Genomic DNA, 14,623 nt, shown 5'->3' on the forward strand with positions numbered 1-14,623 from the left:
TACAGTTTGATTTAATTTAGTCATTGTTTAACTTAGATTTTTGGTTGAGATGGAGACATGAATCAAACTTTATATTTTACTAACTTGTAGATTCCATTTGAAATCAACCAAAGCTTGAAACAATAGCTGTTGATGACTTTAGAAATGCTATATAGGCCTAAATATCATCATTGATGATATATGGTCATATTTCATTTGCTCTACCCTTGACTTTGATAGATTCACTGTTGCTATCAACAATCATTCTCACATTAGTAACAATTGGTGACAAATATCAAAGTTTAGCAGGGCTGGGCTTGGTAAAAATATCCTTAAGTGCGTCAATCTAATTAACAAACAAAAGAATCCCAATCAAAATTCATCAGTTAGTTTTTTTGCATGGGTTGCATCTCAATCCACTGTATCCGCCTATGTCGGCCTTCCGCCACTGTAGTAGAAAATGGCAGAGCTACGGCGCTGTTTGTCAGACCAGGACACATCCCAAAAATCGGTCTTCTTACAAAAACGTCTGAACGGTTTGGCCTACTAACGAATATAACCGCTCTATGGAAAGATGAAACTAAAGAACACACTGGTTTTGCTCTACGATCCCCACAAGTGTCACGGGACCGGTCTGAATGTAACCCAGTACCAGTTTTAAAAAATGAACGGAAGGTTGGAGTTAGTTTTGTGCCAACAATAATAGGGGTTAAATGTGTTCAAAAAACAAAAATATTTCCTGAGCTTTCTTATATCTCCTATAAATAGGACAGACATCAAAAACCTTATTCCTTATCTGTCTGTTTTCCCACATATGAATGTGTTACTCAATGCACTATAGTGGTGAAGGCCAAAATCAATGGGGGGATACCTACAGGGGTCCTACAATTCTAAATCAAATAGTCATATGATGGATAATTTAGCTATCTTAAAACAATTCCATATGTTAGCTTAGTAGAACCCCCCCCCCCCTGCCTACAGTTGTTTTCTTATAGTGGATATTACGTTGAAGATCTGATGTTGTTTAAAAGGTACAAATTCAACATATTTAGAAAATTGGTTATTATGATGATATATTCCTGTGGTTGAAATTACAACAGTTGATTACTTTTTTCAAATCCAATGTATTTTCCACGTCACAATATGTTGACAAATTACGTTGAAACAACGTTGACTTGACCAGTTTGTGCCAAGTGGGTACAGAGTCTAGTGGTTATGGTAACATATGGACACATGCGTACACACGTGCGTGCGCACACACACACAAAAAACATCAGTGCATTGCAAAAAGAGTGTCAGAGGTGTTTCATGGATGCAGAGACAGACAGAAGCCCTCCCTCCTCTCACAGTGTGTAAGCCTGGCTCAGGAGCACATTGTAAAGACAAATCATACTAATCTTACTTTCAGTCCTATTCTAGTTTCATGGTGGAACTGTTATTGTTGTTGTAGTTGTAACGTTACACTGGTAAAAAAAACATTGCAAAATAAACAGAAGTAGCATAACTTTACACTGTACAGTACGGTATAGAGTGGAATGTAGGCAAGTTAATTTGAGAATCACATACGATAAAACATGATTTGATAATGAGAGACGGGGATGGTAGGAGGAGTTTGGGAGTCTCTTCCAATTTCCGTAAGAGTGCTGAGCTTTACATTGAGATGGTTTGACCTCTCGGTGACCCCTCCCTTCCCCGTTGAACCTTCTTCCTCCTCTTCCTCAGTCTGATAGAGTCTCTGGTAAGGAGGGTTCAGAGGGTGATACCATAGACCCATAGTCTGTCAGGGAGCTCAGTCCCTCAGTCCTATTATAGTCCCACATTTACAAGGAGAATCCCACTGAGTTACACGATGCAGAGAAACACATCAGCACGGCAAAGGAACACGAGGTACAGCAGAGGGAGGGAGAGAGAGACGCAGCATGGTCTCAACCTACTTGACAGACAGCTTTGTTAGATTTGATAAAATATGGTAATTATATAGAGTACCATAAACCATCAAAGGAACCTTGAATGGGAAGGAATTAATCATAAAAAATATTTGGAGGATGAAAACAAACCGGTTTGGTCATAAGTGCATTGCTTAATTAAACTCAAGTGCTCCGTGACAAACGTGTAGCCATCTAGAGGATGTCATGGTAGAGGAAACTCAAGGCCATTCTCGGCTATCCACGTCTTACGAAAAAGGTAATTTCTTACAACTGAATGACTGTACTACAATTAAGTTTTTTTTTTTGTCAATTCACTTCTCTAGCTCCTAATATGGTTGGGAACTAACATGCTTTCTACCTAAACTCAGATTCATTGGAAGACACACTTAGGACTTTAGAGGCGAGTGTCACAAATTATACACTTGTTTGTACTTACATATGCATTGTTAAGTTATATCTATTTGGTTTATATCAAGTGTCTCTAGATTGAACCCTAGAATGTACATAATGTATCACCTCATACCAAAAGTTCACCTTAGTCTTCAATTTCCTTTAAGCCTACAGTTCACACAACATTCCTAATTTGATTGCCTAGAATTACATGAAGTAAATAAAATATAAATATAAAAATAGTTGTGGATGTACACTTTTCATTCATCCCCCATTCAGAAACACTTAGCAATCTGAGCACGGTCGACATTTTTTAAAATAGAAAGAAAATTAGAAAGAAAAGCTGACAACACTATCAACAGATTGGGGGGGGTGACCACATAGCAGTTTTAGGCTTACCTGTTGTTGCCTCCTATGATGGGTTCTGAATAATGATTACATTTAAATGACATGGACTTTATGGCTATATACTGAAAATATACATTCCAATATTTATATAGAACTATCTTAAAGATACAAATGTGCAAAATGTGTAAACAAATGAGATCCTTGGTGTAGTTGGTAGGAGGGAGCTCAGTCACAGCCTGGTGGGCTCCTCGTCACTGTCGCTGCAGTTCCCACAACAGTCCTGACAGGGGGTGATACAGAAAAGATTTATCAGGAGGCCCAATGAGAAGTTAATGAGGAAAACATTGGAGCATTGATTAGGAGACAGGACACCAATATGTAAGCTTCAGGAGCCTGATGTACTACAGTACCCATACTGCTCGGTGTGAGATCTTACACAGAGCATGGTGGGTGATGTAGTACATAACAAATGGTAAAATAGGTTTATTCTGGTTTATCAAAAAATCCCAGTAGTCAATAAGAATACATACACTTACAGCCAAAAACATACAGAGACCTATCAATAATAAGATACAATGGAGAGTCAATGACACAAACAATACTGAGGCTTTATGTTTAATAAGGTTGAGGAGCTCACCTGTCTCCCAAAGAGCCTCTGCAGCAGCCCTTGCTTGGGTGGTGGCGAGGGCTGTCCTCTCCAGTCCAGGTCCGGGGGAACTGTCCCGTCTGTGTGAAACACATTGAGCTCCTGAAAGCACTCAGACTCGATCATCTGGAAACAGAAGAAACAACATTGATCGCAACATCAAACCTAAAATCCATCGTTACACAGCTTGTTTGATAAAGGGGAATATCAGGGTAAAGGGGACTTTGAGATGCGTACCAAATGGCACCCTACAGAGCCCTATGAGCCCTGGTCAAAAGTAGTGGACTACATAGGGAATATGGTGCAGAACCCAAGTGTTTTTTTTGCCAGGCCACTGACCAGCACATTAGTATGATAAAAGTGAAGGCCATCTTGATAGGACAGGGAAGTGAAAGCATCTAAAAATAGAGCTCATTTGCCCAGTGTCTTTGTCGAACATAGCTGATAGGAAAATAATTGACTGACACGCTGTCTTCGAAATGACTAAAAGTGTTTTCAAGCGGGCTGATGACAAATCAAACCACGCCAGTCATTTTTGCTTCAGGTTGCTTCCTTTTGGTGCGTGCGTGTGTGACCTCTGACCTCCATCTGCCAGGGGATGGACACGCTGCCTGTGGACACTTTACAGTAGAAGGAGTCATCTTTGGGCTCCAACTCCACCCCCTTGACCGTGGAGAACTGCTCGATGTCCAGTACGTCCTTACAGTAAATGGCCTGGGGCTGGGGAAGCAAACAACATTGTATGTCTACTGTATATCCTGTGTTGCATGCACTGTACATTTATGTAATCATGTGCTCTGACAATGCCTTATTACTCTTGAGGGTATTAATAACATCACATGGTATATACAGTGGGTATCATAAGTATGAATCTCCATTGGATTTCTTCACATTTTAAATTAAATCTGGTTTAAATAATTTTTTGTCAACAATCTAGACAAAATACTCTGTCAAAGTGGAAGATTATTTTTTATTTTTTTAAAGATGAATGAAAAATACAACAGTATGTGGACACCCCTTCAAATTAGCAGATTTGACTATTTCAGCCACACCCGTTGCTGACAGATGTATAAAATCGAGCACACAGCTACGCAATCTCCATAGACAAACATTAGCAGTAGAATGAAGAGCTCAGTGACTTTCAATGAGACACCGTCACCTTTCCAACAAGTCAGTTCATCAAATTTCTGCCCTGCTAGAGCTGCCCCGGTCAACTGTAAGTGCTGCTATTGTGAAGTGGAAACATCTAGGAGCAACAACGGCTCAGCCGCGAAGTGGTAGGCCACACAAGCTCACAGAAAGAGACCGCTGAAGTGCGTAAAAATCATCTGTCCTCGGTTGCAACACTCACTACCGAGTTCCAAACCGCCTCTGGAAGCAACTTCAGCACAATAACTTTGTCGGGAGATTCATAAAATGGGTTTCCATAGCCGAGCAGCTGCACACAAGCCTAAGATCACCATGCGCAATGCCAAGTGTTGGCTGGAGTGGTGTAAAGCTCGCCGCCACTGGACTCTGGAGAAGTGGAAACGCATTCTCGGGAGTGATGCCAGGAGAACGCTACCTGCCCGAATGCATAGTTTGGTGGAGGAGTAATAACGGTTTGGGGCTGTTTTTCATGGTTCGGGCTAGGCCCCTTAGTTCCAGTGAAGGGAAATCTTAACGCTACAGCATACAATGACATTCTAGACAATTCTGTGCTTCCAACTTTGTGGCAAGGCCCTTTCCTGTTTCAGCATGACAATGTCCCCATGCACAAATGCAAAGTCCATACAGAAATGGTTTGTCAAGATTTGTGTGGAAGAACTTGACATCCCTAGCCGCGTCCTCAGAGCATGCGCAGACCAGCTGGCTGGTGTGTTTATACAGACATATTCAATCAATCCCTATCCCAGTCTGCTGTCGCCACATGCTTCAAGATGGCCACCGTTGTTCCTGTTCCCAAGAAAGCAAAGGTAACTGAACTAAATTTCGTAGCACTCACTTCTGTCATAATGAAGTGCTTTGAGAGACTAGTCAAGGATCATATCACGTCCACCCTAGACCCACTTCAATTTGCTTACCGCCCCAATAGTTCCAAAGACGGTGCAATCGCCATCACACTGCCCTATCCCATCTGGATAATAGGAATACCCTATGTAAGAATGCTGTTCATTGACTACAGCTCAGCATTCAACACCATATTACCCTCCAAACTCATCATTAAGCTTGAGACCCTGGGTCTCAACCCCTCCCTGTGCAACTGGGTCCTGGACTTCCTGACGGGCCGCCCCCAGGTGGTGAAGGTAGCAAACAACATCTTCACTCCGCTGATCCTCAACACTGGGGCCCCACAAGGGTGCGTTCTCAGCCCCCTCCTGTACTCCCTGTTCACCCATGACTGCGTGGCCATGCACGCCTCCAACTCAATCATCAAGTTTGCAGATGACACAACAGTGGTAGGCTTGATTACCAACCACGACGAGACAGCCTACAGGGAGGAGGTGAGGGCCCTCGGAGTGTGGTGTCAGGAAAATAACCTCTCACTCAATGTCAGCAAAACAAAAGAGATGATCGTGGACTTCAGGAAACAGCAAAGGGAGCACCACCCCATCCACATCGACAGTACAGCAGTAGAGAAGGTGGAAAGTTAAGTTCCTCAGTGTTCATATCACAGACAAATTGAAATGGTCCACGCACACAGACAGTGTGGTGAAGAAGGTGCAACAGCGCCTCTTCAACCTCAGGAGGCTGAAAAAATGTGGCTTGTCACCGAAAACTCTCACTAACTTTTACAGATGCACAATTGAGAGCATCCTGTCGGGCTGTATCACCACCTGGTACGGCAACTGCACCGCCCACAACCGCAAGGCTCTCCAGAGAGTGGTGTGGTCTGCACAACGCATCACCAGGGGCAAGCTACCTGCCCTCCAGGACACCTACAACACCCAGTGTCACAGGAAGGCCAAAAAGATCATCAAGGACAATAACCACCAGAGCCACTGCCTGTTCACCCCACTTCCATCCAGAAGGCGAGGTCAGTACAGGTGCATCAAAGCTGGGAGAGATTGAAAAACAGCTTCTTTCTCAAGGTCATCAGATTGTTAAACAGACACCACCAGCGCCTGCCTACCTACAGACTTGATATCATTGGCCACTTCAACAAACGGAACACTAGTCACTTCAATGCCACTTAAAATGTTTACATATATCTTGCATTACTCATCTCACATGTATATAATGTATACTGTATCCTTCACTATCTATTCTTTACCATCTATTGCATCTTAGCTGCTCTGTCACTGCTCATCCATATATTTTATACTTATATATTCTTAGGTTTTGTTGTGGAATTGTTAGATACTGCTGCACTGTCGGATCTAGAAGCATAAGCATTTCGCTACACTCGCAATGACATCTGCTAACCATGTGTATTTGACCAATACATTTGATTTGATTTGACTAGCCTGCACATAGCCCTGACCTCAACCCCATCGAACACCTTTGGGATGAATTGGAACGCCGGATGCGAGCAAAGGCCTAATAGCCCAACATCAGTGCCCAACCTCACTAATGCTCTTGTGGCTGAATGGAAGCAAATCCCCACAGCAGTGTTTCAACATCTCCTAGAAGAGTGGAGGCTGTTACAGCAGCAAAAGGGGGGGACCAACTCTATATTAATGCCCAAGATTTTGGAATAAGATGTTCGACGAGCAGGTGTCCACATACTTTTGGTCATGTACAGTGATTAGATAAGTATTCACCCCCCTGAGTAACATGCTAGAAACACCTTTGGCAGTGATTACAGCTGTGAGTCTTCTTGGGTAAGTCTAAGAGCTTTGCACACCTGCACTGTGCAGTATATATATCTATTCTTTTAAACATTCTTCTTCAAACTCTGTCAAGGTGTTAGGTGTCATGGCTAGACAGCTATTTTCAAGTCTTGCCGCAGATTTAAGTCAAAACTGTAACTTAGCCACTCAGGAACATTCACAGTCTTATTGATAAATAACTTCAGTGCAGAGTTGGTCTTGTGTTGTAGGTTATTGTCCCACTGAAATGTGAATTTCTCTCCCAGTGTCTGGAGTAAAGCTGATAAAAAAAAAAAAAAAACTTGATTTAACTAGGCAAGTCAGTTAAGAACAAATTCTTATTTACAATGACGGCCTACCAAAAGGCAAATGGTTTCCTGTGGGGACGGGGGCTGGGATTAAAAATATTAAATACAAATATAGGACAAAAACACATCACGACGAGAGACACCACAACACTACATAAAGAGAGACCTAAGACAACAACATAGCATGGCAGCAACACATGAAAACACAGCATGGTAGCAACACAACATGACAACAACACAACACGGCAGCAGCACAACACGGTAGCAGCACAAAACATGGTACAAACATTATTTCGGTACAGACAACAGCACAAAGGGAAAAAAGGTAGAGACCACAATACATCACGCGAAGCAGCCACAACTGTCAGTAAAAGTGTCCATGATTGAGTCTTCGAAAGAAGAGATGTAGATAAAAGCAGTCCAGTTTGAGTGTTTTTTGCAGCTCGTTCCAGTCGTTAGCTGCAGTGAACTGAAAAGAAGAGTGACCCAGGGATGTGTGTGCTTTGGGGACCTTTAACAGAACGTGACTGGCACAACGGGTGTTGTATGTGGAGGACGAGGGCTGCAGTAGATATCTCAGATTGGGGGGAGTGAGGTCTAATATGGTTTTATAAATAAGCATCAACCAGTGGGTCTTGCGACAGGTATACAGAGATGACCAGTTTACAGAGTAGTATAGAGCGCAGTGATGTGTCCTATAAGGAGCATTGGTGGCAAATCTGATGGCCGAATAATAAAGAACATCTAGCCGCTCGAGAGCAGCCTTACCTGCCGATCTATAAATTACGTCTCCATAATCTAGCATGGGTAGGATGGTCATCTGAATCAGAGTTAGTTTGGCAGCTGGGATGAAAGAGGAGCGATTACGATAGAGGAAACCAAATCTAGATTTAAGCTTTGATATGTGCTGAAAGAAGGACAGTGCACCGTCTAGCCATAGTCCCAAGTATTTGTATGAGGTGACTACCTCAAGCTCTAAACCCTCAGTAGTAATCTCACCGGTGGGGAGAGGGGCATTCTTCTGACCAAACCACATTACCTTTGTTTTGGAGGTGTTCAGAACAAGGTTAAGGGCAGAGAAAGCTTGTTGGACACTAAAACGCTCTAAAACAAAGCTTTCTAACACAAAATCCGGGGCGGGGCCAGCTGAGTTTAAGACTATCATCTGCATATAAATGGATGATAGAGCTTCCTACTGCTTGAGCTATGTTGTTAACTAATGCAGGGATTCCACTCGGATTTTCTTTTTACCCCGAAAAATTCCCCAGTCTTTGCCGACGACAAGCATACCCATATCATGATGCAGCCACCATCATGCTTGAAAATAAGGAGGCAGTTACTCTGTGATGTGTTGTGTTGGATTTGCCCCTAACATAAGGCTTTGTATTTAGGCCTTGTTTTTTTGAAGTATTACTTTAATGCAGTGGAATTCAAACTTTTTCAGCGGGGACCCCATTTTTCACAGCAGAATTTCTGGGGACCCCATTTTTTTCACAATCATTTCTTGCGACCCCACCACACCCCAAATCTAATGATACGACCTTAAAATCTGTAAATTTTCTATTTTTCTATCTATATTTAATCTCTTATCAAAATGAAAAGATATGAAAATGAATATAAATACATTTACTCAATAAAATTGCATGTTTTAAATGAGCTTTCTCAAAAACGTTTGTATATATTCCCATACAATAATCTGTTTTCTTAATATTCTTTTGTAGTTGAAATTTTGCTGACACCAAAGCAGTTCTCCTGTCACGAACCCCAACTTTGAATACCACTGCTTTGGAGAGACTGATGGCGCCGACGGAGATGGCAGCATCGTGACTAGCTCTTAGGAAACTTTGCACTATTTTGTTTTCTTATGTACTATTTTTTACGCTATTAGCTCAGGAAATGTTGTGTGTCATTACATACAGCCGGGAAGAACTATTGGATATTAGAGTGGTGGTAACTCACCAGAACTACCAGCATTATGATTTGAATGACATACCGCTTTCCCGGGAAAGGGGCCGGCGGGCGGGCTGCCTTCTGAGAATTTGTAGGCGATTGAATAAACCCTCACTGCCTTCCGTTCTGCTAGCAAACGTGCAATCTTCGGAAAATAAAATCGATGACCTATGTGGAAAATGGGACATTAAACTGCAAAATCTTATGCTTCACGGAGTCGTGGCTGAACAACAACATTGCCAACATACAGCTGGCTGGTTATACATTGTATCGGCAGGATAGAACAGTGGTAAGTGGTAAGACCAGACGCGTCTGGTAAGGGGTGGCAGACTATGTAAATAACAGCTGGTGCACAATATCGAAGGAAGTCTCAAGGTTTTTCTCGCCTGAGGTAGAGTATCTCCTGATAAGCTGTAGACCACACTATCTACCTAGAGAGTTTATCTGTATTTTTCGTAGCTGTCTACATACCACCACAGACTGATGCTGGCACTAAGACCGCACTCAAAGAGCTGTATTCCGCCATAAGTAAACAGGAAAACGATCACCCAGAGGCAGCGCTCCTAGTGGCGGGGGACTTTAATGCAGGGAAACTTAAATCTGTCTTACCAAATTTCTATCAGCATGTTAAATGTGCAACCAGAAGGAAAACAAACTCTGGACCACCTTTACTCCACACACAGAGACACATACAAAGCTCCACAGACAGTGACGCATACATTTGCAATTTGGCAAATCTGACCATAATTCGATCCTCCTGATTCCTGCGTACAAGCAAAAATTAAAGCAGGAAGCACCAGTGACTAGCTCAATAAAAAAGTGGTCAGATGAAGCAGATGCTAAGCTACAGGACTGTTTTGCTAGCACAGACTGGAATATGTTCCGGGATTCCTCCGATGGCATTGAGGAGTACACCACATCAGTCATTGGCTTCATCAATAAGTGCATCGATGACGTCATCCCCACAGTGACTAAGTACATACCCCAACCAGAAACCATGGATTACAGGCAACATCCGCACTGAGCTGAAGGCTAGAGCTGCCGTATTCAAGGAGGGGGACTCTAACCCGAAACCTTATAAGAAATCCTGCTATGCCCGCTGATGAACCATCAAACAGGCAAAGCGGCAATACAGGACTAAGATTGAATCGTACTACACCGGCTCTGATGCTCGTCAGATGTGGCAGGGCTTGTAAACCATTACAGACTACAAAGGGAAGCACAGCCGAGAGCTGCCCAGTGACACGAGCCTACCAGACGAGCTAAACTACCTCTATGCTCGCTTCGAGGCAAATAACACTGAAACATGCATGAGAGCACCAGCTGTTCCGGAAGACTGTGTGATCACGCTCTCCGCAGCCGATGTAAGACCTTTATACAATTCAACATTCACAAGGCCGCAGGGCCAGACGGACTACCAGGACGTGTACTGCGAGCATGTGCTGACCAACTGGCAAGTGTCTTCACTGACATTTTCAACCTCTCCCTGCTCGAGTCTGTAATACCAACATGTTTCAAGCAGACCACCATATTCCTTGTGCCCAAGAACACTAAGGTAACCTGCCTAAATGACTACCGATCCGTAGCACTCACGTCTGTAGCCATGAAGTACTTTGAAAGGCTGATCATGGCTCACAACAACACCATTATCCTAGACCCACTCCAATTTGCATACCGCACCAACAGATCCACAGATGATGCAATCTCTATTGCACTCCACACTGCCCTTTCACACCTGGACAAAATGAACCCCTACACTACCATTCAAACTTTTGGGGTCACTTAGAAATGTCCCTGTTTTTTAGAGAAAAGCAAATTTTTGGTCCATTAAAATAACATAAAATTGATTAGAAATACAGTGTAGACATTGTTAATGTTGTAAATGACTATTGTAGCTGGAAACGGCAGATTTTTTATGGAATATCTACATAGGCACATTTTCAGCAACCATCACGTTAGCTAAGCCAAGTTTATAATTTTAAAAGGCTAATTGATCATTAGAAAACCCTTTTGCAATTATGTTAGCACGCTGAAAACTGTTGTCCTGATTAAAGAAGCAATAAAACTGGTCTTCTTTAGACGAGTTGAGTATCTGGAGCATCAGCATTTGTGGGTTCGATAACAGGCTCAAAATGGCCAGAAACAAAGATCTTTCTTCTGAAACTCGTCAGTCTATTCTTGTTCTGAGAAATTAAGGCTATTGCATGCGAGAAATTGCCAAGAAACTAAAGATCTCGTACAGCGCTGTGTACTAACTACTCCCTTCACAGAACAGTGCAAACTGGCTCTAGCCAGAATAGAAAGAGGAGTGGGAGGCCCCGGTGCACAACTGAGCAAGAGGACAAGTACATTAGTGTCTAGTTTGAGAAACAGACGCCTCACAAGTCCTCAACTGGCAGCTTCATTAAATAGTACCCGCAAAACACCAGTCTCAACGTCAACAGTGAACTGGCCTTCTAGGCAGAGTTGCAAAGAAAAAGCAATATCTCAGACTGGCCAATAAAAAGAAAAGATTAAGATGGGCAAAATAACACAGACACGGACAGAGGAACTCTGCCTAGAAGGCCAGCATCCCGGAGTCGCCTCTTCACTGTTGACGTTGAGACTGGTGTTTTGCGGGTACTATTTAATGAAGCTGTCAGTTCAGGACTTGTGAGGCGTCTGTTTCTCAAACTAGACATTATATTCTTTGCGTCAGACTCATTAAAGAACAAATCTTCGTCCAGGTCGAGGTGAGTAATCGCTGTTCTGATATCCAGAAGCTCTTTTTGGTCATAAGAGAAGGTAGCATCAACATTATGTACAAAATAAGTTACAAACAATGCGAAAAAACACACAAAATAGCACAATTGGTTGGGAGCCCGTAAAACGGCAGCCATCCCCCCTCCGGCACCATTCTTCAGGTTGACACTACAAGATCTGTACACCTGTATGAGGATGTTCTCCCATCCTTCTCAAGCTCTGTCAGTTTGTATTTGCCCACTATGAAATTGTGAAAATGATAATGTCCTTTTAGTGGAAGAGCAGTTTGTAAAGACCACCTGAAATTTTATCCTGTTTTGGTGGGATGGAGTTTTGGCCTGCCTGGCGTATAAGTTAATAGACCAATAACAAAGAGTTTCCAATAACAGCTTGTTTTCAGATTACATATCCCTCCCATAATCTTGTCCAATTAAGCCCCTCAATCAGGCCACTCCCAGCCAGTTCTGGCAAAATTCTTGCTTGAGAAATTGCTCTTTGCTAAGAAGCTATTTTTGTCTCTTTTTATCCATTAACAAAAATATATTAATAACAGTAAGGTACTTAATTGTTACCCAGAAATTATTTGATACCGAGATAGAAACAGCTGCCTTTAAAATAGATATTCAATGACTGATTTGATCTACCAATCACTGCCCTTTATGAGGCTTGTGAAAAGCTCTCTGGTCTTTGTAGTTGAGTCTGTGCTTGAAATGCATTTGGAAAGTATTCAGACCCTTTGACTTTTTCCACATTTTGTGATAGCCTTATTCTACAATTGATTAAATCATTACCCCCCTCATCGATCTACACAAGTTTGGCAGCGATTACAGTCTTGTCTTCTTGGGTATGACACTACAAGTTTGGCACACATGTATTTGGGGAGTTTGTCCCAGTCTTCTCTGCAGAGCCACATCTCTGTCAGGTTGGATGGGGAGCGTCACTGCACAGCTATTTTCAGGTCTCTCCAGAGATCAGGTTCAAGTCCGGGCTCTGGCTGGGCCACTCAAGGACATTGAGACTTGTGCCGAAGCCACTCCTGCGTTGTCTTGGCTGTGTGCTTAGAGTCATTGTCCTGTTGGAAGGTGAACCTTTGCTCCAGTCTAAGGTCCTGAGCGCTCTGGAGCAGGTTTCCATCAAGGATCTCTCTCTACTTTGCTCTGTTCATCTTTGCCTCATTCCTGACTAGTCTTCCAGTCCCTGCCACTGAAAAACATCCCCACAACATTATGCTGCCACCACGCTTCCCCGTAGGGATGGTGCCATGTTCCCTACAGACGTGACGCTTGGCATTCAGGCCAAATAGTTACATTTTTATTTTTTATTTTATTACTCATGGTCTGAGAGTCCTTTAGGTGCCTTTTAGCAAACTGGAATTTTGCTGTCAATGTGCCATTTACTGAGGAGTAGCTACCGTCTGGCCACTCTACTATTAAGGCCTGATTGGTGGAGTGCTGCAGAGATGGTTGTCCTTCTGGAAGGTTCTCCTATCTCCACAGAGGACATCTGGAGCTCTGTCAGAGTCACCATCGGGTTCTTGGTCACCTCCCCGACCAAGGCCCTTCTCCCCCAATAGCTCAGCTCTAGGAAGAGTCTTGGTGGTTCCAAACTTCTTCCGTTTAAGAATTATGGAGGCCACTGTGTTCTTGGGGACCTTCAATGCTGCAGAATATTTTTGGTACCCTTCCCCAGATCTGTGCCTCGACACAATCCTGTCTTGGAGCGCAACAGACAATTTCTTCGACCTTTTGGGTTCTGAGAATATACTTATTCATGTCACTGATGGAGTGCTGAGGTTTAGAGGGTTTTTACATCAGAAGTGAATGGTTATCTCTAGGAGCCAGATGGCTTTGGAATGTGCTTGGTGGACAGGAGGAAGACACAGGATTGCTATAGGGGAAACGGGTGAACATCTGTGGATTAGGAAAATTAGGGGTTGAGGTCAGTTCAGATCCCCTTAAGGGAGAAATTATGGTTTATTACCCTATTACTTCGTCTTCCTGTCGAACCATAATAGATGTAAGGATTGGAGAGAAGGAGGAGTGCCTAAATTGGAGTATATATACTTGTGGTGGTGGAAACATGTTTTGTCTGAATGCAGCTATATAAATAAACTTGGTTAAGCTTTCATAATGTCCGTTGAGTGTTTTACTCTTAGAATTAGAACCTAACAGACCTCATGGCTTGTTTTTTTCTCTGACATGCACTGTCAACTGTGGGACCTTATATAGACAGGTGTGTGTTACATTTTGAGTCTCATAGCAAGGGCCTGAATACTTATGTAAATAAGGTAGTGTCATATCCAAGAAGACTCGAGGCTGTAATCGCTGCCAAAGGTGCTTCAACAAAGTAAAGGTTCTGAATACTTATGTAAATGTCAGATTTCAGATTTTCTTTTATAAATGTGCATAAATTTCAAAAAAGCAGTTTTTGTGTGTAGATTGAGGCAAAATATATATTTTATCCATTTGTAACATAAAAAAATGTGAACAAAGGGAAGGGGTCTGAATACTTTCCAAATGCATATGCCATTTAGTAACCGCT

The 14,623-nt window shown here is 42.7% G+C and overlaps 1 protein-coding gene across 1 annotated transcript in view; it reads right to left on the reverse strand.

Annotated features, from left to right (window-relative positions):
* Positions 1 to 2,734: 2,734 nt before the first annotated feature.
* Positions 2,735 to 14,623, reverse strand: part of LOC139531986 (G protein-coupled receptor kinase 6-like) — a 49,762-nt gene continuing 37,873 nt past the window's right edge. The window contains exons 14-16 of the mRNA XM_071329070.1: positions 3,874 to 4,011; positions 3,283 to 3,417; positions 2,735 to 2,925 (exon numbers count right to left, since the gene is read on the reverse strand). Of these exons, the coding sequence (XP_071185171.1) occupies positions 2,875 to 2,925; positions 3,283 to 3,417; positions 3,874 to 4,011 (324 nt within the window). The 3' untranslated portion in view covers positions 2,735 to 2,874. The remainder of the gene's footprint in view (positions 2,926 to 3,282; positions 3,418 to 3,873; positions 4,012 to 14,623) is intronic.

This window comes from Salvelinus alpinus, chromosome 1 (genome assembly GCF_045679555.1).
Source record: "Salvelinus alpinus chromosome 1, SLU_Salpinus.1, whole genome shotgun sequence".
Taxonomy (NCBI): Eukaryota; Metazoa; Chordata; class Actinopteri; order Salmoniformes; family Salmonidae; genus Salvelinus; species Salvelinus alpinus.